Raw genomic sequence first — 23733 nt, 5'->3', positions numbered from 1 at the left:
AACTTCAGAGAAATAAATTAAGCCCTCCAAATCACATAGTGATAAGTGCTAGGGCTGAAATCAAACCCTCTCCTTCCTTCCCTTTTCCTCTTCTTCTTTTTTTTTTTTTTTTTAGTTTTGTGGTTACTGTGTTTAATTTTAAAGGAGTCCCTGGAAGTTCCCTAAGATAAGACAGGGAGCTCAACATAGCTGAACCGCGACTGCACTGCACCATTCCTGGGAGGAATAAAACCTCAGAAGGAAGAGCAGGGGGAAAATCCAAGACTCCTGTTTCTGTAGCTGAGTTGGCTCCAGGAGTAATTTTGCAAGACTTGTTTCTCCTTGGTTTTGACCAGGGCTGAGCCAGTTCTTCAAACAAAAGACAGCCAGTTACTAACTTCTGGTTGCTAGGTGTGGCTTCAGTTCATATCCTATAAAATCAGGAGTCCAACCCTCCACTTCCAGTCTGAAACCATCTGAGCAGAGCCTCTCTTCAGTTCTCAGGAAGACAAGTAAATACAAAGGTAAGGCTTAGCTTTCATTTTACAGAGTTCTGCTTGCTGGAGAAACCACAAAATCGGGTAAGAACTTGTTTGGTTTGCCTGGGGCTTCTTAAGGAAGTGCTGTTGACTGCTGAATTCAACTACAGGATTTACGGTTTGTTGCAAATACCATGTCTTAGTTAATCCTGCTGCAAAATTAGACTGTGTGCTTATCTTTTAGACATTACAAAATCATAAAATTTTGCCTTTCTTAACTCAGAAATGCATGTCTGAAAGTCTGGTAAGTTTACTGTCCTGCTGACGACTTACTAAAGGAGCAAAGAGAAAGTGTGCTCTGGCAAGCTAAGAGCTCTGAGGATTTTCTTTCCTCCTCTTTGGAAAAGTTTTCCAAAGAGCTGTGAGTTTTGTGTGGGTCCAGAACTGGAGTGGGGAGGCAAGTGGGGTCCCACAGAAACCACAAATGGAAAACTCTCAAGAACTGTTCCAAAATGGAAGGCTTTCACAGCTAAAAATATTTTTCTTTAGTAAAACCAAATGAATCCCAGGCTCTGAGTGGCCCTTTTTAATTAACGTTTTGAATCAATGTTATGTTTACTCATAATTTAAGATGGTCCGCTTATTACTTGTCTCATTTAAACAGGGAGTGGCCACCTTCCCTCCCTATAAACTCTGTGTCATAGACAGGCTTTTCTGGTGCTCATTTGAAAACCTAAGGGGAAAGCAGATTTTTCCAGGGTGAGGTCAGATAAGTCATCCCACGGAATGCCGCAGGGGCCCTACAGAAACTCTTCTGCCTAGCGACGGCTTGGGGTAGCATAAGATAAGGAGATAAACTTCCTAGGAAAGCAAAACAAAACAAAAATAAAACTGTACAATATTGAATCAAATTGCAAAAGTGAGAGCAGATGATTCCCAACTACACACTTGGCTTATTACAGATGTGCCTTCAAGGACCTTTTCGTTAGCTCACTTAAAACTGTTAATGAAATGTCTTATTTTCTAATTTTATGGGTGCCGATTAAAAATGCGCTTCCTCTTGCCACGGTGCCTCGGTAGTATGAATCCTGAGAAATCAATGCCCCTAACACCGAGCAGGGACTGTGCTTTGCTCGCTGTAGCTCAGTTCTGTTTCAGCTGATTCATATGTTGTAAAATGTTGGTTTCCTGCTTCTGAAATGGCTTCTTCCACATTTCAGAAGTTATGTGGTTACCAGAGCCCAGAAACACACCAACACCTCCTAGTTCCCTGATAGAAGACCGCTGCTCTTGAAACTATAGCAACACTCTTAAGGAACCAGCTAAAGTCAGATGCTTGTTAAATACTTTCTCAATCAAAAACTTCTGCAACGTTGATACCTGAACAACGTTGGACAGGCTGGACAGGCTCACTTATTTCCCTCTAGACCTATTAAATTGTTACATATTTAAAGTCAGAGCAAAAGACACAAACAAAAAACTACTGATCCTTAGGGATGAACCATGAACAATTCTCAAAGTTGAATATATCTTTTTCCTTTAATCTTGCACTCATTTATCAGAATGATCAAGCATCCAATCTATCTAATACCTTTCTCTTTAGGTTAATTCCTTTTTGGACTCAAGGTGAAATGTAAGCTAAGTGACTGGGAGCTATAGCTATAGCTATATTTATTTTAACATTCTCATTTTACATATTAAATTAACATTACATTTTACTTGAAGAATTTTCATGTTTTTTTTTTTTGTGTGTGTGTGTGTGAAGTCAAATTTCCAGTTAAAGAAAAAAAGAAAGAAACAAACAAAAAGGCCCACAGCACCATGATATGATTTTTCTATTTAAAATACTATCATTATGGGTCAAATTTGTTGGTTAAATCTGTGTAGCTGTTTCCCTAGTGCTGTTTGTTTATTTAGTAAGATTTATTTATTTAGTAATAATTCATAATGCTTATGGATATCCAGAATTCCAGGTACTTCATGAGGTATTGCAGATTCCAAGCAAATGGTCCGTGTCTTCGGGGAAGAAGGCTGGAGGGTTAGATGCCAGCATGAAGACTTAATGCATAGTGGCATGAGCCTATTGGATGGGTAGAAACAAGATGCTTTCAAAGGTCCCCCAGTGCAGAGCTGAGTACCAGTGAAACCATCATGGAGATATGATGAAGCCTTAGCTGAGTCTTCATCAAGTAGCAGTGAGTCAGGCAAAAGACAGAGATGCAGATGAGGTCAGAGCATTCCAGGCCACAGAAACTCCCTGGTCAGAAGCCTGAAGCCAAATAACCAGGTGCTACCTTTGGCTAAGGGGCTTTTTAAACGTGATATCATTGTATAGTCTAATTACCTTCTCATGTGGCCATTGAAGAGTCTAATTATCTTCTCCATGTGGGTAGTTGTGGGAAGGGCTTACAAAGCATGTATTCAAGGAAGAATTATACACAAAGCAAAAACACGAGAAAATCAATATCCTCAGGCCGCAGTGAAAACTATTGAGTCTACAATAGACTCTCTATTGATGAATCTGGATCTCAAGTGGATTAAACGTAGTACTGATGTTCTTCTCATCTCTGTTTACTAATTTCAAAACACATAGTAGTTTGCAGTCAGAAAGCATATATTTATATGATGACCACTGACACTACTCTCAGGATGTATGTCTGAAAAGGTCATTACATATAGAAATAATGAGGGTGGTGACAAAGTTATTTTGTCAAAAAAGAAGTGGCTAATGATTACTGCTACTACCGTTGTGAAACTGATAGTCCTAGCATATAACCAGGGCATACGACACATTGCTGTCATCTCTGGAGACACTATCTTGTATTAACAAGTAAGTTACTCAATGAGATTTTCTTCATTTTGTGCTTTGCAATAACACAGAAATAATGTTGAAACCAGGAAGAGTTGGTAAACCAAGAAATTCAGCTATTTTCCACACAGATTCTGGAAGTCACATTCCATGACACTCAGAAAGAAGCATGAAGATGACTATATACATATAAGTCCACAAAAAGGTTAATTCTTAGACACTTCCCACTTAATCTACATATGAGGGAAAATTAATAGGCACTGCTTATTCACACACACAAAAAATTGTCAAGTAAAGAAAATCTGTGAAATAGAATCAACTTCCATGTGGGTGGGTTATTTTTGAATTAGCTCATTTTTGTCCTGGAAATTAATTTGGATTGAGAAATTATTGATAACTAATTGAAGTATGTGTTGATATAAAGCAATATTATATTAAGACAAATAAGAGGAAAGAAACAAACGCTTCCATTTAATTAGGTTTGTCTCCATGAAAAATCTAGGTGATAAGTAGGCAGAGAAGTTTAGCTATGGATCCACCTCCCATTCTCCCTGTGCTATCTGAACAGTGCTTTGTATGTAAGCCATCCTGTTAATGAAGGTTAGTATCTTTGGCACTTAGCAGGCTGTGATAAAGTATATTTTCTTTAGAGCAACATACATCCTTTTACAGTCCTTAAACTATCCAAGAGCTAGAAGCCGACCCTAGAGTCCATTTTCTTCTGCTGACATTCGTGAAGACTATTCCGTTCTGTATCCATTGCTTTTCTGGACCTTCCTTCTGGCCTATGCATAAACAGCAGGCTAGAATGAGGATGCTCAAAAGATGCAGGTTCAACGCTGTCTTCTGTAAGGATACTCTTGTCAAGTACATGGTTCAACTTACTGCTTCTTGTTCTGCTTCACAATATAATTAACAGAGTCATTATTTCACTACACTTTCTCAGTTTTCAGAAAGATGGGTGTGCACTATGCAGTTAATTTTAATTGCTCTAAAACCGTGAAAGCACAGTACTCTCATAAACTCCCTAAGATCAGCATTGAGTTGTCATACTCATTTTTGATTTCAGATAATCCTCCAGTTTGAAGATTTTTTTCCTGACTTATCTGAAAATAATGAAATTACTGATTTTTGTTTTTAAAAAGCAAATGATCAGATCATTCATTTTGAAGATTTCATTATACTAGGGCTTGGGTGTGGTGGTGAAAATTGCAACTCTGAAGGCTGAAACTTCTGCAGAAAAGCAATGAAGCTGTAGGTGTGCCAACTTGGCAGTCAAAATGTGAAATACTGTGTGGCAACAGCAATTACACCAGATTCAACTATAGTGGGAAGTACAATACCATGCATGGTTGCATGCCATGAGTTTACCTTAGGGAATAGCTTTGAAGGCATTGATGTGAGAATGAATGCCGTACTTTGGTGATTGCTCTCCACACAAATGACAGAATAGTAATTTGAACAAGCCCCATTATCATGGTTAGGTACAGAATGTCTCTGTTTCGAGTATTATTTGCCTCTGGTATTTAATCTTGTTACGTGAAAATGAATCATTCTTCTAGCAGATACAGACAGAAAGACTTTGTCTGGACATGCTAGTAAGGGACAACTTTGTGAGTTTTACTCTTCCTAAGTTTTAAGTCTACAAATCATGAACTGACATCTCAGAGATTATCTTTCCACCCTTCCTCAAAGGCATTCATTGCACAATCTCTAGAGGGTGTCGGAGATAGATAAGTGTAGATGCTGAATACCAGTTTCAACAACAACAACAACAAAAATGCAGACTCTGACAAAAGGAATCATCAACGGTATTATGTGTTTGTAGAGAAAACAGACCAATGGTTAGCATACTTTAAGCTTTAAAACGATTTTGTTCCATTAAATACAAACATTACCAGGATGCAAGCTGTGCAGGTAACTTGAGACGCCCTTTATGATAGTTGCCAAAAAATTATGCATATGGCAACATCGCCCAAATGCTTCTTGTTAGAACAGAGGCAAAACAATGATAAAACAATCCTTTTCTGTTTGTGTGTACGCATAAAAGAATAATGCTTAAACTGCTCAAATGGCAAGAAATGTGAAGATAGTTATCTATTCAAATGATGATACACCAAGCAATGAAAAAGAAAGGAAAGGAAGAAGGAAAAAAAAAGGAAGGAAGGAGGGAAGCTGCTTTTTTTTTTGAGAAAGAAATGCAGAGTTTTAAGTTGATCCAGTCCTGTAGATGAACCATTATTTTATTTTATTTTATTTCATAGGAGGAAGCGAATTTTCTCTGGACATGCCTTTGGCACAGGCCCTGATTGAGCGCACACAGATGCTTGCATGACATACTGAGTGGTCTCGCCTTTCTCTTCACCCTTTACTGTGATTCCCCAAGATGTTAAAAAAAGGATGCTACTTCCAAAGTACAAATGGGATCACACTGCTTTGCATTCACACACATAATGATATTGCTCTGAGCTGTGAACATACATGTAAATTCCTTGTTGCAACTTCTATTATCAATTCCTCATCTAGCAAACTTTACCCATCCTCTCAAATATGACAAACCTTCCCTCAATTTTTTTCTCTGAAGTTTTCAACCAGATTTGTTTTGACATATTTCAAGAAAGCCTCTCTGAAGCAGCCCTTTCCCTTAGCCTTTTTGCTTTAAACCAGAAAGCACAGGCCAGCTTTAGATTCCCAGAGGCAAAGGAAGGCATATCACAGTTTAAGCATCCTCTTTGCTTATTATCTCTGGGTGGTTTGTAAATGTAAATTGGGCATTGTGACTATCAGCTCTTCTCCTCAGACCCTATACTTACGTGAATCTTAGAGGGCAGGACTAGAAAGAACAAGAAAATGGTTCATTTCTGAGTAGAGGCTGTGAGTTTCGTTTTCACAGTAAGAATAGACTTTAAAAAAAAATATAAACACTGCACATTTTATGCTGTACCAAAGAATAATCACAGCAAATAAGGACAAGTTTGCTTTCTATTGTAGTGTCTTGAGTGTTAAGTGTATTATTTGTGAATGTTGATTTTATAATATAAGAGTACCAATCCATTTTTTTTCCAGACACTTCTCTAAAAATGGCAATGGTATCAGAATTCCTCAAGCAGGCCCGCTTTCTTGACAATCAAGAACAGGAATATGTTGTAAGTAGTCAAAATATCATGAAGTAGTTACCATGTTAAAATGAACAGCAACATGAATGAATGAATAAATGAATGACTAAAGACTAATTCATGTCTCTTGCACACATAGCAAGCTGTAAAATCATACAAAGGTGGTCCTGGGTCAGCAGTGAGCCCCTACCCTTCCTTCAATGTATCCTCGGATGTTGCTGCCTTGCACAAAGCTATCATGGTTAAAGGTGAGTGTGTTTTCATAAAAAATCTCCTTCTGAACATCTCACAGAAATTACTTGAACAGTTTTTGGGAAATAAACTTGAGTCACGCAGAGTCCTACGCTTCGGACATAAAAAGATTTAGTCGGCTGTAATAGTTCTTACCTATAACATCAGTACTAGAGAGGCCGAGGCAAGAAGGTTTCCATTTCAGGCTTTCATGTGCTGTGGAGTTAGACCATTTCCAAAGAGTAAAATGTCCTTCCTTTCAGTACATAGGAAAGTTTGGTCCATGATAGAATCTCTGTTACTATAACAGATGTCCATACCAGCCTGTTTCTAGTAGAAACCAATGCTTAAATGAGCACTGGTGATTACACTGAGTATTTCAATGTGTATCTGGAGTGCCTAAAACCAGAAATCATTGATTGGTTCTTTGTTTCCCATTCAAATGGATGAGGTGTTGTCTTAAACATTCTCCAGTATGATATGTGCTGTGGCATTTGTTCATTTTCCGGGCTGATGCAATTCTCTTTCCCAGCTTTGCTATGAATGTGCCTTGAGTACTGCCTTGATAAAGAATCAGTTTCTGTCAGTTGTGGGTGATTGAGAGAATTGATCTTAAAGCCTCAGACCTTGTATTTCCAGGTGTCGACGAAGCAACCATCATTGAAATTCTTACCAAGAGGACCAATGCTCAGCGCCAGCAGATCAAGGCCGCGTACTTACAGGAGAATGGAAAGGTAATGAAAATGATGATCACAGACTCTCAGTTTGCTCATATTCATCTTTCAATGTGCTTCTAAATCACATTTGTTACTCTTTCCATATTAAACACTGTGAGCCCATTACTCCCGAAATCAGAGTCACAATATTTGTCTCCTTTCTTGAAATAGGACCACTTTGTAGCAAATTTCCTCAGTTCAAACATTGGCTATCTTGCCATAAAAGTTTTCAGAGGTGAAGCTGTTTAAGCAAAATAGGCATCAAAATTATTGTGGAGGAACAAAGAACGTGTCCTTATTGAAGTACATTTTTTTGAATGTCACTAAAACTAGAATGAGCTGCTTTATGGAGAAATCTAAATATTTTATGCAACATTATGATGGAAGTGAACTTTATATCTCTCGTGGCCACTCTAGATAGTTTTTTTTTTTAACTGGATGCAATTAAAAAAATGGAAGCTACCTTTTTTTTTAATTATAGTGTTTACTAGACCAATGAAAACCGTGTGGCAGCTTTGTGTTTTGAGCTCTGTGATTCCTTTCCTGTAAAGAACACTGAGAACCCAATCCTGTAGGAAGTTAGTCTCAGATGCAGTGCATCTCATCTAAACTCTCTACATTAAATGATGGAGAGGATACCGTATATATCTAACTGGTGTTTTGCATGGATGAAAGGAGCTCTAATGGATGACCAAACCACACTGAGATGTCACTAGGAACAAGACTGTTAGGAACTCACTAATCCTTTTTTTTCCCCCAGCCCTTGGATGAAGTCTTGAGAAAAGCCCTTACAGGCCACCTGGAGGAGGTTGTTTTGGCCATGCTAAAAACTCCAGCTCAGTTTGATGCCGATGAACTCCGTGGTGCCATGAAGGTAAATTATTCTCACTACCTCTTCCCCATCACCAGGTCCCCAACAGCTTTTAAGATGTTTTATTTGAATGAATGTTTTACTTGAATGCAACTATGTGTATATATATATATATATATATATATATATATATATATATATATATATATATCACCTGTGTGCCTGGCACTCTTGGTCAGAAGAGGCCATTTGATCCTCTTGTGTTGGACTTATGGATGGTTGCAAGCCACTATGTGGATGAGAGGAATTGAATCTGGGTCTTCTGCATGAACAAGAGCTTTTAACAGTGGAACTTTTTCACCAGCCCCCTAAATTACTCTTTTAAGAAAAAATAACTTTCCTAAAAATATGTGCAGGAAAATCTGTGTGTTTCTGTAGCCGAGCCTTCATTATCGACTACAAGACTGTCAATCAGTCTGAGTCCAGTGACTGAGCAACTTAATGATTTAATGAATCAGTCAGTAGATACATGAAAAAAATATTGGAACTAATTTTTTCCATGTTTTAAAAATGCCTAAATCAAATATGTGTATTTTTAAAACTTTCATCCAAAACACTGAACATAAACCTACTTTGCTTTAGAAAGATGTTATATGTTTTTAACAATATGGACAAAAATTGCTAAATGAAAAATTACAACAATATTTGTGTGGACAAAACAAGTTGATTTCTGGAGTGAAAAACTTTAAATGTATTTTTTTTCTTTAAATTCAGGGACTTGGAACAGATGAAGACACTGTCATTGAGATTTTGGCATCAAGAAATAACGAAAATATCAGAGAGATTAATAGAGTCTACAGAGAAGGTCAGACTCAGTATCTGAGTGCCTGAGTTGGACAGGAAATCAGATAAAAATACTTTTTTGAAAGTTAGCTATGGGTGGTGACTGTGTAAGAATTAGAAAGCCTACATTCTAAAATGGCCCCTTCCTGCTTGGTTCAATATTCCTGGAATGCAGGGGGAGGGAAACAAGAAAACACATACCCCCAACCCACCAATTAGCACACATGGCTATAAAGAGAATTGGATTCAGAACATTTTTGGACTTAGATAGCTTTCTAAAAACATTTCTACTGTTCTGAACTACCCAGTGCTTTTTACTTTGAAATGGCTAGATAATTAGAATAAATACTTCTAGCAAGAGTTTGCTGAAAGGACCCTGATATAGCTGTCTCTTGTGAGACTAGGCCGGGGCCTAGCAAACACATAAGTGGATCCTCACAGTCAGCCATTGGATGGATCACAGGGCCCCCAATGGAGGAGCTAGAGAAAGTATCCAAGGAGCTAAAGACATCTACAACCCTGTAGGTGCAACAACATTATGAACTAACCAGTACCCCGGAGCACTTGACCTAGATGACCTAGTCAGCCATCACTGGAAAGAGAGGCCCATTGGACTTGCAAACTTTATATGCCCCAGTGCAGGGGAATGCCAGGGTCAAAAAGTGGGAATGGGTGGGTAGGGGAGTTGGGGGGGGGTATGGGGGGACTTTTGGAATAGCATTGGAAATGTAATTGAGGAAAATACGTAATAAAAAAAACATTTATAAAAAACAAAACCTAAAAAAAATACTTCTGATTAGAACACTTTCCATTCATCTTTCTAATCCTTTGTTGGGAATTTTTAAAAATAGCTTTAATATATATGCTATATATAGTATAAGCATATACACTGTAGCTGTCTTCAGACACACCAGAAGAGGGCATCAGATCCCATTACAGATGTGAGCCACCATGTGGTTGCTGGGAATTGAACTCAGGTTGCTCCTCTGGCAGAGCAGTCAGTGCTTTTAACCACTGAGCTATCTTTCCAGCCCCTTTGTTGGGAGTCTTAATTTTACCATTGAGAGCATAAACAATTCAGTTCCTTTTCTCTCTGGTTAGATAGATAGTTCGCATGAGACTGTGGATGGCTCATCAGACCATGAGGCCTTTAGTCAATGATTCATTCCTCCTTGCTGAGGGATTCTGGTTTCTGGTGATTTTCTAGTTCCTCTGAGCTGGTGGCTTTTTGCTTTGCTTTGTTAAATTAATATGTGGCTTTGTAAAGAATCTTTTTGATTCTCTTATCAAACTCATGGGACAACAGCATTGAATATCTTTCTCAATTTAGCACATGAGTCTAAGGAAGTTTTCAACCACATTTTCTGTAGATTTTAACTCTAGTACTGATGCTTGCCTTAGAGCCATTTGTCATTAATAATTCAAGAGATGTAATTATTAATGTGTTTGATGAAACATACTTTACAAAGATAGACATTCATACTTCCCCATGATCCTGAAGGCTTAATAGCTTAAGATGCTGTTATCTATTTCATTATAAATTCAGTTATTTTTTTTGTTAAAGCAGTACATTTGATAACTAAACATATGTGTATAGAAATGAGCTTTAAATAACTGCACATATACACAAACAATTGCCATTGAATATATAATATACATATCAAATATCAATAGTAGCCAATGTTCAAGCAAGTACTGCCTTTTTTTCTTTTTAAATGATGGTCTATTCATTCTAGCAAATAAATGGCGACATATTATGTTTCAAAGTGATTTGGTAATGTGTGTTTAGCAATTCATTCTTGTTAGAAGCTATTTGTGACTCTGAGTTTTGGTACACACCATTGCTCCTTTTTCTTTTATTGGTCTGTAGGCAAGTGTTTTATAGTCTTAACATTTTAGCTGTTCTCATTTTCCCATTCTCATAAAACACATGCAACATGAGTTACATGTAATATGATCAGAGTTACCAGAAATATGGAACATGAGTCATTCAACTTTGTAACTGAGACTCTGGGACAAATGTTTAAGATATTAGTTGTTTGCATCATTAGTTTTTTAAAATAATTTACTACAAAAGTTATTTTTCTTGTCTCCTAGATCTGAAAAGAGATCTGTCCAAAGACATCACCTCAGATACATCTGGAGACTTTCGGAAAGCCTTGCTTCTTCTTGCCAAGGTATAACTTAAATGCTCTGGAAATGTGTTTGCTATTATGCTGAATAAAAACTTAAGAGTAGTGATAATTTTCTAGGAATGAGAAACTTTCTCTTTCTTAGAACTAATACTGCTTAATTGATGAACTATACTTGTATGCATTTGAGGGAACAGTGTGATATTTTGGCATATAGGATGTCAATTAATGGCAAAAAAACAATGTCTTTGTGTTATAACTTCCTACCATTTTTTTAGTTGAGACATTTAAAGTTTGTCTTCAGGTCACTTCAAGATATCAACTATGATACAGATTACATTTCTCTTACTGTATAGTAACACCACAGTGTACCTCTGCTTATTAGCGACTGTGTCCTTTCATCGGCATCTTCCAGACCTGTGTTTCATACCCTGCTATCGCTGCTTATCACCAATGAACTATATGCTTCTGTGGGCTCCTGTGTTTTAGGAAGCAGACCTATGTGAGCTCGTGCTCTGCTCTGTCTGACTTGTGTTCCTCAGTGCAACATTACTGGAGAGGATAGATGCTGTTTTACGCTCTTTTTTCCTCAATGGTTATTGTCTGATTTTAAGAGAATTAAGCACATCTTGTAATTACATCCTACAGAAAAATCTTACAATATATTGGTGTATTTTTACAGGGTGACCGTAGTCAGGACTTGAGTGTGAATCAAGATTTGGCTGATACAGATGCCAGGGTAAGCAAGGATATTCCTACATCCTTACTCTCTATATATGGAAGCAGATCTCCAGTCCTGGGAGAAGCCAATGTTTCCTTAATGTTCATTTAACTAGACACAGATTCTTGTAGCCCAGGGATAGAAAATATAGTCGTTTTGTTTCCAATTGATCTTATTATTCAGAAAGCCAATGATGATTTAAATAACAATTTGTCTGTCTTTCCCAACAACTGTTGGGTAGAGAACACTCCACGTTTTAACTTTATAGTGTAAGAACATAACATTACATGTAAGCCCAACCTCTTGGTGGGTAGTGTAAGTTACTATCCATTTGAAATCCTCTTTTCCCTGGCTCTCAGTTGCTGGAACTAGAAGCAATCATCATTATGCTCAGCTAGGAAAGGAAATTATTGCTGAGTAAAGGGAAATTTAGAAACACATTGAGCATTTTGTTTTAATAGAAATTGTGCAAACATATCAAAAATAATGATGTGTAATTGACCCTAATAACAATTACTCTTACTTATATTTGCGAGTATTTAAAATTTTTAGACTATGCGTATTTATACATACTTTATACATATTTACAGAGATTACATGATTAATATGGCTCAGGATTGTGATAGAAATTAATATTTTAGCTTTGTAAAACTTACTTGTAACAAAAACAACAGGGATCGTTATTTTCATTTGCAAAGGAGATTATTTGTCTTTAAATTATTTCCTAAGTCTATGTAGCTTTCAAATTTCAGAATTGAAATTTGAGTACAAAAATCATAGCATCAATATGGAATATCCTTCAGTAACAAATAAATGTGTGAATATAGAAGGGAAATGCAAGATGTAGGCAGCAGTTGAATTTTTGATTTATTGATACTACTTGCTAATAATTTCTTTGAGCAAAAAATAGAAAAAAAAAAGAATCCATTTTAAGAATTCCTGGAGTTGTTTGATATGCAGAATAATTTTAAAGCAATTAACTAAGCAAAGAGATATCCTGAAAACATATCCTCAGTTTTTCATGTTTACAAAATGCCTTCTGAGATACTGCTGACTTTATTGTCCTGTCTTTACTTTCAAGAAAGGCCAACATCTGTGCTGCCTACTCTGATTGTATCGAGTACAGAGTAATCGCCTATGTGACTTTTGTTAAATGTAACATTTTTATGTGTTTGTCATTCAGCTCATGGTCATATGGTTACTTATCCATTTCTTGACAGGCTTTGTATGAAGCTGGAGAAAGGAGAAAGGGGACAGACGTGAACACGTTTATTACAATTCTGACCAGTAGGAGCTTGCCTCATCTCCGCAGAGGTAATAAGAAATTGGTTTCTCTGGATTGTGTTTAGAGAGGATCATAGGTTATTTATGGAGGACAAGTGGGACGAAGAAAAGAAAGAGGTCTTTCCCTATCAAATGGCTTTAGGCGATGCTGTTCCTTTATTGCCGTATATCTGTTAGTCAGCTTTGGTCTGCCACCATTCACACCACTGAGAACAAACTTTCTCACTTTCCAGTGAGTAATATAACTTATTTTCACTATTTCTACTCTTCCAAAGTTTTGGAGAAGTTATGACATGAGATATAAATAAAACATTAAAAAATGAGGCAAAAAAATGAAGAAGAAGAAGAAGAAGAAGAAGAAGAAGAAGAAGAAGAAGAAGAAGAAGAAGAAGAAGAAGAAGAAGAAGAAGAAGAAGAAGAAACACTCCAAGGGTCTAAATAAAGGAAAGAATGTATAGTTGGTCCAGAAACAAGAAAGAGCAAAAGAAAATCCCCAAATTCCCAATGATTAAGATGTAGTCTCTGAATCTTTTGGGAAGGCAGAGTGTAAAAATAGCAATGTAAGGTTCATTATTGTATACCAACACATGAGTTCAGTGTCCCTAAGGGGCCCCTGAGTCAGTTACCCTGATTTTGTTAAAGTTTACTAGTAGACAGGATGCTTTGCCCACATCTTAACTTCCGTTTCCCATTCAGTGTTTCAGAATTACCAAAAGTACAGTCAACATGACATGAACAAAGCTCTGGATCTGGAACTGAAGGGTGACATTGAGAAGTGCCTCACAGCCATCGGTATGTAGAAGTAGCACAGGCGAAGCTTCAGACTGGAAGCTGTACACTTGCACTTCACTGATGCTCTATAAATATAATATAAGGAAAAAATTCTGAGGAGATGATACACCTCTGCATCTATGTTCACACTGAGGCAATATGCAAGACTGATGATGAAATAATAAAACTGGAAGGCTTTTCTTTCTTTCTCTCCTTTCCTTTTTTTCTTTTCTTTCTTTCTTTTATTCTTTTTTGAGGCAGGGACTCTCTATGTAACAGTCCTGGCTATTCTTTAACTTACTCTGTAGACGAGGCTGGCCTTTAACTCACAAAAGATCCTCCTGCCTTTGCCTCTCAAGTGCCTTGATTAAAGGTGTACTCCACCCTGCCTGGCTTAAGAAAGCCTTTTTAATGAAACAGATGCTCTTTAAGATATGGATATGCAGAATACATTTTTGAATCCCTGTTTAAAAGGCAATGCACCGAGCAGGACGTACCTCCTGGGTGGTCACGAAGAGAAACACATTGAATTTCTGGTGTAACCACTTGTATAGTCTTGAGCAAGTCTTGGACAAGCTAATTTAGTAGGTATGGGTTCATTTCTAAAAATCTGAACCTTTTACATGTCTCCCAGAGACATGCACTGTTTGTGTGGGCCATGGTTGTGTATCTCTAAGAATCTAAGAAGCCTGACCATTATGGATTCCCCATACCTAAAGAGAGAAGAGTATATTCAGGGCTGAGTCTCTACTGAATATTGACTAGAAAAAGAATGTTGACAACCACCTTGTGTAAAATAACTCCACCTTCTAATAAACTAAACAGCCTTCATTAGACAGAGGGCCAGAACTCTTTTTAGAAAATTATTTTCTATTTTTAAAATATGAATATTCATTTTGTGATGACTTGAATCTCTTACAGTGAAGTGTGCCACCAGCACTCCAGCTTTCTTTGCCGAGAAGCTGTACGAAGCCATGAAGGTACTGTTCTACTTACAGGCTTTATTTAGAGGAGAAATGTCTGCAGATAGAAGAACCAAGAACTTTTTGCTTGAAAAAATTGTATTTCATATATTTCCTTTAAAGGACATTACTGCTTTATTCAATTTGAAGAGACACATGCTTCTGCATTAGAATATACTTGTTGGATCTGGTGCACTTTTAGAAAAGGTATTTATAAAGATAGCTATGAGGTGAGATAGCAAGAAGTTTATAGGTGATTTATAATTTACTTAAAACTCAAATCACCAAGAGAAGAGTGGAAAAATCCCCCCTTTACATGTGATTATCGTAACCTATTTCAACCACGGTTGTGAGCTTTATAGTCTTTCACTTTCTAGCTTTCTTTTGACTTGAACACTCTGCTGCCTTTTCATGCCATAGACTCATAGTGATTTTTTAAAATAACATTCCATGGTTAGAAAAGTAGAAGGCGGTATTGAGATGCATTTGAGATCCTTGATCATCTCATCAAGCAAGGAGGTTGAAGTAGAGGAGATTGCACCAGCACTTGTATTTTGCGATGTGAAGACAAGAGTTAGGCCATGATCTTTCCTTTGTTATCCGTGTTTATCAAAGCCTTAAGAGAAAGGGAGAGTGATGGAAAGAGCCAACATATGAATAATTGAGGAGCTCTGTAGAATGATATGCATGTTTCTCATTTTTATCAATTCAGGCAGGCACAATACTTGGATATTAATTAATTCTCCCTCCATTCTCCTTGCCAACTGGTGTGTGTGTGTGTGTGTGTGTGTGTGTGTTTGTGTGTGTGTGACTAGCTTGACAGTCTAAATGGGTATAAAGTTATAAAGGACATCATATGCCCTTGTAAGATGGTTGCTTCATTGTAAGAGAAAGGGGAGACAACTGGGATTTTAAAGTAGATAGGTTAGATTTATGACTTCAGGGAACAACACATTTTGCTATTGTTCAATAGTTGAGATATCGCAAAGATTGGATGGTAGAAAGTCAATTAAAAATCTTCAGAAACCCTTCACACCTTCTGCTAATGTAATTCCTGGTTTCTTCTTTTATTCTTTCATTACCAGTGTGCTCTCTCAATCTCTCTTCTCTCTTCTCTCTTCTCTCTTCTTCTCTCTTCTCTCTTCTCTCTTCTCTCTTCTCTCTTCTCTCTTCTCTCTCTCTCTCTCCCTCTCTCCCTTCCTCCCTCCCTCTCCCCCCTCCCTGTGGTGTGAGTATATGTGTGCTGTGTTAGAACACTGAGGGAAGGGGAAGAGGTGAAGAGAATAGCGTATAGGGGTGATTTAACTTCTCTAGAAAACCCAGTGCCTTCTTCATTGGGAGGTTTCCTACATGTCCTGAAACCATGATCTGTCTGCACAGGGTGCCGGAACTCGCCATAAGGCATTGATCAGGATCATGGTCTCCCGTTCGGAAATTGACATGAATGAAATCAAAGTATTTTACCAGAAGAAGTATGGAATCTCTCTTTGCCAAGCCATCCTGGTATGTTGTATTTTCTATCATTGGCACTTCATAAAAGAAAGTTCTTCATGCAACATTTTCCAAGTATAAAGCAGATGTGATATGCTACAGCTATACACTGCATATATAAGAATAGCTCAGCTTCTTAGTATGGGTGAATCATAAATAAATTAAACCACACATAATTAAATCTAGATTACCAAAGAACTTAGTCATTTTGAGCCATATAGAAATGTCTAGTCTTTTGTGCGTAAATAATTCTGGAATATTTCAGAATTTCTGGCAGTATCGATATGTGTTATGATTTATTTTGTAGTTAAAATTGAAGGATTAAAAGTTCAGTACTAAAATTAATTTTCAGTGTTTTACTTGTAATTTGTATTTTTTGTATAAAATGCTCAAAATATATGCTCAAGTCATGAATTATGGTGTTAGAAAATAACACATTACAAAAAAATCAAGGAGGCTGATCCTACAGAAAGATAATCATTTATAGTCACATTATTTATATTTGATAATTAAAATAAATGAAGTTCAAATGAGAAAATTATAGGCCCATAGCTTTTACTCTTTTTGTTGAGTGATTCAGATATTTTCTTATGTGGGGTATCAAATTATATAATAATTCAACTAACTATATTACATATTAATACTTAGAAATAACTTGTTATAATATACAACAATTAGTTCAGAGTAGATTTTGGTCTGGTTCTCCTCTGGAGAATATTTAATTTAGATTTTAGGAACATAGCTATATTATACAGTGTAATGTATGACTTGCTTTGTAACTGACTCTACAAACACCATGCTACCTCTACAATTAAAATAGCTTGTATTCATCATAATTTTGCAACATGTCAAATAGATTCTCTTTTTGTACCAACAGGATGAAACCAAAGGAGACTATGAAAAAATCCTGGTGGCTCTGTGTGGTGGAAACTAGACATCCCAAATACTCTGCAAGAGTCTGAGGAGGATGTCTCTTAGCTGTTGTTTTCCTTCCGTTGCATGGGCTTAAGTAGGAAAGTTGCTTTAGCAGATAAGTCGAATTACCTGCTTTGAATAATATAGCCTATAAATAGATTTTACATCATTACTCTGTACCATAGAGAAATACTTGTTTTCTTAGTTATGTTTATCCCAAATTATAAAGCCCCATAAGCAAGTCACTTTGGTACCATTCCTGAGAAAGACGTTTACATATAATAAAATAAAACAATTTTCTAAGACAATTGGTATGTCATTGTCTCTCCTTTGTGATTTTCTTTTTTCTGCATGTAATCCAAGAGAAGTCAGTTTTCCCCATTTGGAGATAGTTTTGTGATTTTGTGAAATCACCAAAGTTCTACTAGAAAGCTCCATTAAATAACCAACAATTTCACCAAATCAGCAGGACACATAATCAATGAACAAAAATGACCTTTCTGAATATCAATATTAAGCATGCTGAGAAAGATAGAGGTTCCCAGGGTTTGGGTCTGAGGCAGAGGCTACCAGGGAGGGGAGGAGAGAGAAGAAAGAAGATGACATCATGTAGGCGGATCATGAATGAACATGCCTCCAGGGCGGGCCAACTGGAGAAGGAGCAGCCTAGGCAGAACATGACAAGTTATATCTCAGGGTTATTGACAGGGAAGTAGACAAGATAGCATAGATGGTAGATATCTGCCCATCTCTAGTACTTTTAAGACTTACTATAAATATAAAGATTTTATGTCTTTTATTTGGAAACTAAATAATCTATGGTGGAGTAGATATTTAACACAACAAGGAAGCTAAAAGAGACCTACGTGAAAAATTCTTAATCAGAAGAAAGAATGTGAAGAATACTGAAAGACTCCAGGACTCCCAAAGGGAGACACTCACTTAAGCCTCGGGACAGCCGCGCAGCCAAGAAGACACTGAGACTAAACTTAAGATGTAGAGAGTAATATTTAATAAAGCAACAACAAGAAAGCACATAAAAAGCACATAGACCAGAGCTCTATAAAGCAACAGCAAGCAAATACATGAACTAGAGCTCTGGGGTCGAAACCCATACACCCAGCATGGTGTAGAGGAGATTCGACAACCGGCCCAAACTTATCACAAGCTTTTATAGGAAGGAGGCAAGGGGGGAGCAGGGCAGGGAAAATACAGGTTTTATGTCACTAAGAGATTCAGCCAAGGGTTTTTCCAAAGTGCTTTTCGCAACGCGTCCCACACTTTGGCCATGTACTTGATTCATTGGAACTGAGGTTTTTACTCACACCCTTATCTCAAAAATGTCCCTGGCACAGTCCTTAGTTGGGAGGGGTAGGAGGGCTCTGGGGTGAGAGTTCTGGTGGTCAGTAATTTTCCTCTTTCAATACAATACAAAGAGCAATATCCTCTATATCCTCAATATCATGGATTGGTAGACTTAATATCATGAAAACCATCATCCTACCAAAAGCAATCTACAAAAATCACACAAACCAGTCAAAATCGCCACTTTATTTTTTTGTAATAGAAACACACACACATACACACACACACCAAACATAACAAAACAAAACAAAAAAACCCATCACCAACAAAAGACTGCTAAAATACATATGGACACACATAAGACTCTAGGTAGCCAAAATGCTCCTAAGCAAGAAGAAGTAACTTGGAAGAATTACTATACCAGATTTCAAGCTAGTTACAGAGCCATGGTAGTAAAAGCATCCTTGTACTGGCCAAAAACCAAACACATGGATCAATGATACTGTGGCATGTAATTTACAAAGCAAGCTACCACCTTTCCCAGGAGCTGTGACCATGGAGCTGCTGCCTGTGCTCAGGCCCTTCTCTATACCCTTTTGCTCCTCCCAACTTAGCTTCGCCAAGCCTCTATAACCCATCTGGATTCTCCTTCCTACCAAACTTTGCTCCTGGGGGTGTTGAATTACCAGCCTCACCGGAGACATTTGAATCAGTGGATAAACACACACACACACACACACACACACACACACACACACACACAGAGCTTTATTACTTTGTAACTTGTCTTCTAGCAAAATTGCCGGGCTCAAATCTTCTGCCTTAAAATTAAAAAAAAAAAATTATCAGCTAGCCTGTATCAGCTAGCCTCCGCTGACAGCCTTGACTATCCATCAGTGGTGGAGGCTGCTGGTTCTAGCTTCCCTGTTACAGGATTGTTTCTTGCTTCTCCTTCCAAAGCCTGGCCAATAAGCTCCTTCTCTTTTCCTCTATCTTCTTTTCCTCCTGGACCCAGAACTCCCACCTGTTCCTTCCACCCAGCAATTGGCTTTTGGACTCCGTTTTTGACCAAATCAAGAACCAGTTAGATAAGCAGACTTTACTATCAGCATCTTCCCCTACATGATACAATACAGAGCATCTAATTACTAAAACTATAAAATTTAAAAATATTTGAGAAAGGTGCCAAATATATATATACACACACACACTGTAAGGACAGAGTCCTTAACAAATGGTGCTGGCACAACTGGTTATCCAGATGTAAATGAATGAAATTAGACCTGTATTTATTACACTGAACAAAAGTGAGCTCCCGCCGGGCGTGGTGGCGCACACCTTTAATCCCAGCACTTGGGAGGCAGAGGCAGGCGGATTTCTGAGTTCGAGGCCAGCCTGGTCTACAGAGTGAGTTCCAGGACAGCCAGGACTACACAGAGAAACCCTGTCTCGAAAAACCAAAAAAAAAAAAAGTGAGCTCCACATTGGTCAAGGGACTTAAAAGTGAAACCTGACATAAAAATACTGGGACTGCTAGAGGAGAATATAGGAAGTGTCTTATATGGGATGGGTGCAGAAAGGATGCACTCAGCACTTCATTTACTAAGGAGAGGAAGGGCCAATCATTGATCAGTGGGTGGAAGGGCCAATCATTGATCAGTGGGGCCTCATAAATCTAAGAAGCTTCTGGATGCAAATGAAACGATCAAGTGAAAAGGAAGATTATACGGAGGGAGGGGACTTGTGCCAGATGTACATTTGGTAGAGGGTTAGCATCTAGAATATAGAAAGAATTCAAAAGGCACAGAATGTGGAAAGCAAATGATTCAATTAAAAACAGAATGCAGGCCAGGCAGTGGTGGCCCACACCTTTAATCCCAGGACTTGGGAGGCAGAGGCAGGCAGATTTCTGAGTTTGAGGTCAGCCTGGTCTAGAGAGTGAGTTCCAGGACAGCCACGGGTACACATAGAAACCTTGTCTTGAACAAACAAACAAACAAACAAACAACAACAACAACAAAACCTAAACTAAACCAAACCAAAACAAAACAACCCAGAATGTAGCTCTGAATGGAGAGTTAAAAGGAAGAAATGAAATGGCTATTGAATAGTTTTTAAGATGTTTGATAACATTAACTTCTAGTGGAAAGACATATTAAGACTACTTTGAAAGTATGTGATGTCTATTCATGACATCTAAACTTTATAAAAACTTTCCTCACAGTAGTAGCATATTTTGCTATAATTATGAGCATTTTAACACTGCTATCATAAAAAGAATGTAGTTTATCTTCACAAAACAAATAAATATTCCTTGTAAAAAAATAAAGACAAATCAAAATAAAAATGACACTGACATTTACTATGACTTGAATTATAATGGCCAAAGTAATATAGCATAAAAATGACATCAAATGCTGGTGTGCATGCACAGAAAAGGGGACCATAATTCATTGTAGGTAAAACCGAAATCGGCCCAACCCTCATGAAAGTCAGTGTGGAGAATTCTCAAAAAGCTAAAAGTAGACCCATTATATAACTCAAGTGTGCTCACTGGCTTATTTTAAAGGACTTGATATCCTACTACAGATACTTGCTCAGCTGTGTTCATTACTGCTGTATTCACAATAGGTAGAAAATGAAACAACCTAAACATCCTTCAGCACTCGGATGGATAATGAACAATGTGGTACATAAACCCAATGGCACTGTATTAGCATGGTAAGGCTGTTTGAATGAGGAAGTCCACAACAGGCTCATATGCCTGAACACTTGGCCCCTAGTTGGTGGAATTCTTTAGAAAGAATAACAGATGTGGCCTTGTTGGAGGAGGTGTGTCTCTAGGGTATACGGCTGTTATCTGGCATAAGTAACCCATTAGCTATTCTGTTTGTTATTCCAGAAGTCCCTTTTCTAGTATTTTCTGAAACCTCACCTCAGCCTACACCACAAACACAGTCTTTTGGTCAGATTTGCTGATGTCAGTTAACTTTGGACCTATGCCCTCATGTATTTTCTCTACTTCCATTAGCAAACACTCATTGTCATCCAGTTACATCTATTCCTCGCTGCCTATCTTAGCACACATTCTTTAATGCAATGACTACAATTACAATGTATTACAATCAATGACTAGAATATAGGTCAAGTCAATGATGCAGTTTGGACTTAAATTAGCATCTCCGTTTTTGTTGGAATATTTAAATGTTCTTTACTCCTAACATCAGAAGGTGCGTATCACTTTCCCACTGGATACTGCATTCCATTAGATACAATGATACAATTAAATAAAATAGTAAATGAATTACAAATGCAAATCTCATTGTCACCATCATTAGTTCTCTCTCTCTCTCTTTCACACACACACACACACACACACACACACACACACACACACACACACACGGCAGGTGAGGATTTTCTGCTAGAATTCTTGTGGAAGAAGAGACAATTTTCCACAGTCTTGTTCTACAGACTCCTGATTCTTTCATTTTGGAGGCAGCCTGTTCTTGGAGCTGTGCGGTTTTTACCTACATCACTGTTGTGCAATCTCTACACTTGGTATGTACCTGCCTACATCTGAGGCTTTTGACTTCTATGATCTAAATATTATTGTATTTCATCATTTGAAAATGCATAAACTTTATTGTAAAATATTTGAGAATAAGCAAAACCAAAACATACAAAAATTAACAAAATCCAAAGTCTATACAACTTAATGAATTTATTTATAGTTAGAGTTACCAGAGTGGAAGCTATGAAACTTTACTTTTACTTTAAATTTTACTCTTCCAGTATTATATGCACTTACCCTCCACCAAAACTAAAATACTCATTACAGAATTAGAACTAGAAAATCAATTAGTTTTGCATTACTATAATTTGTGTCAGCATATACCTTGGTATGAGAGCTGGTGTCAGCATTAGGATTTTATGTTTGTTTTTTAGGCATAACATCTCATAGGTCAGAGGTACACAAAAAGTGCCTGAAGATTAGTTATGATGATTTACTCTACATCCACCACAGAACATTGTCAGCCAAGAAGGAGGAAAGAAGAGATTTAAAGCACTGAGCGGTTAGTGTTTTATGCAGGTTAGGGGTGGGGCAAGGGGTGGTATTGTGAAGCAGCTTTTTCCTACAAATTAGACATTGCCTCTGGGAGGGAGGAAGGAAGGATGCTCATAAGACTAAAACAGCAAACAAAACCATGAAGTGCTCGAGACTTGCAAGAATCACAAGGCCCCTTTTCTAAGGGAAAAACAAAAAAAACAGTGAAAGCTTGCAATGCCGAAGGTACAGTTGGGTTCGTTATGTTGCCTGATGAGGGAGCTCCAGAGATGCAGCTGTTGAGAGTGTTCACATACACTGTGGTGGTTTCTTCACAATATGGCCCCTGCTTGAGTCACTCATGCCCTTGTATGTCACCCCTGAGATTTGACTGTTTGGATAAGCTAGACTTGGGTACAACCCCTCTGTAGTGGTCCTCAGTGTCCTATCTAGGGTAAGTAGACATTTGCTCACATCTCCCCAGGAAGTCACACAACAGTGGTGCTGGCCCTGGGCTCCTTTTAAATCTCTACTCCCTGTGAGCTATGTTATTGCTATATTTATTTTTCTATTGCTGTGAGGAGAAACCATAACCAGAGCAGCTTATAAAAGAAAGAATTTAGTTGGGGGCTTGCTTACAATTTCAGACGAGGAGTCTCTGACCATCATGTTAGGGAGTGTATCTGAGAGCTTACATCTGATCCGTAAGCAGGAGGCAGAGAGAGTGAGTGGGCCTGGAGTGAGCTTTAGAAATGGCAAAGCCTATTCCCAGTGACATATCTCCTCCAACAAGGCCACATCTCCTAATCCTTCCCACAGCAGTGCTAATAACTAGGGACCGAGCATTCAAATAAAGAAGCCTATGGGAGGAGGGATTCTCATTTGTACCACCTTAGCCACCCATAAGCAGTAACTACCTTTTCTAAGCTATAGTGACCATTCATAAAACCATACTTTTATGACTCTCTAGGATTCTGTAAAAGTGACATTTAACAGTGCTAAAGTGACTGACTCTTAACAAGAAATTGATAAGAACACCTTGTATTAATCAACCAAGAGAAATTGAAGGAAATCACTATGTTAAAATAAACAATTTGTAATGATAGGACAACCAGTATAA

At 37.7% G+C, this 23733-nt stretch overlaps 1 protein-coding gene across 2 annotated transcripts; it reads left to right on the top strand.

Annotated features, from left to right (window-relative positions):
* The first annotated feature begins 239 nt into the window (after positions 1-239).
* Anxa1 (annexin A1) lies at positions 240-17568 on the top strand. 2 transcript variants are annotated; one of them, XM_021151772.2, is made up of 13 exons: positions 240-503; positions 6334-6413; positions 6523-6631; positions 7254-7348; positions 8091-8204; positions 8916-9006; positions 11082-11161; positions 11799-11855; positions 13058-13151; positions 13818-13913; positions 14814-14872; positions 16235-16357; positions 17223-17568. In XM_021151772.2, the coding sequence occupies exons 2-13, from the start codon at positions 6348-6350 to the stop codon at positions 17277-17279; spliced, it is 1041 nt and encodes a 346-aa protein (XP_021007431.1). In that variant the 5' UTR covers positions 240-503; positions 6334-6347; the 3' UTR covers positions 17280-17568. The 2 variants fall into 2 exon arrangements, with proteins under 2 accessions (XP_021007431.1, XP_029328763.1); XM_029472903.1 differs by lacking the exon at positions 240-503 and adding an exon at positions 540-560.
* The last annotated feature ends 6165 nt before the right edge of the window (positions 17569-23733 follow it).

The sequence above is a fragment of the Mus caroli genome, chromosome 19 (genome assembly GCF_900094665.2).
Source record: "Mus caroli chromosome 19, CAROLI_EIJ_v1.1, whole genome shotgun sequence".
Classification (NCBI taxonomy): domain Eukaryota; kingdom Metazoa; phylum Chordata; class Mammalia; order Rodentia; family Muridae; genus Mus; species Mus caroli.
Note: the sequence above shows the minus strand (reverse complement) of the source record. Positions and strands in the feature narration are given on the sequence as shown.

Bases quoted from the DNA above. Each gene is read 5' to 3' on its own strand.
- Anxa1 (XM_021151772.2), top strand. From the start codon at position 6,348: ATGGCAATGGTATCAGAATTCCTCAAGCAGGCCCGCTTTCTTGACAAT. The intron at 6,414-6,522 runs GTAAGTAGTCAA...TTGCACACATAG, and splicing joins ATCAAGAACAGGAATATGTT to CAAGCTGTAAAATCATACAA. The intron at 8,205-8,915 runs GTAAATTATTCT...CTTTAAATTCAG, and splicing joins AACTCCGTGGTGCCATGAAG to GGACTTGGAACAGATGAAGA.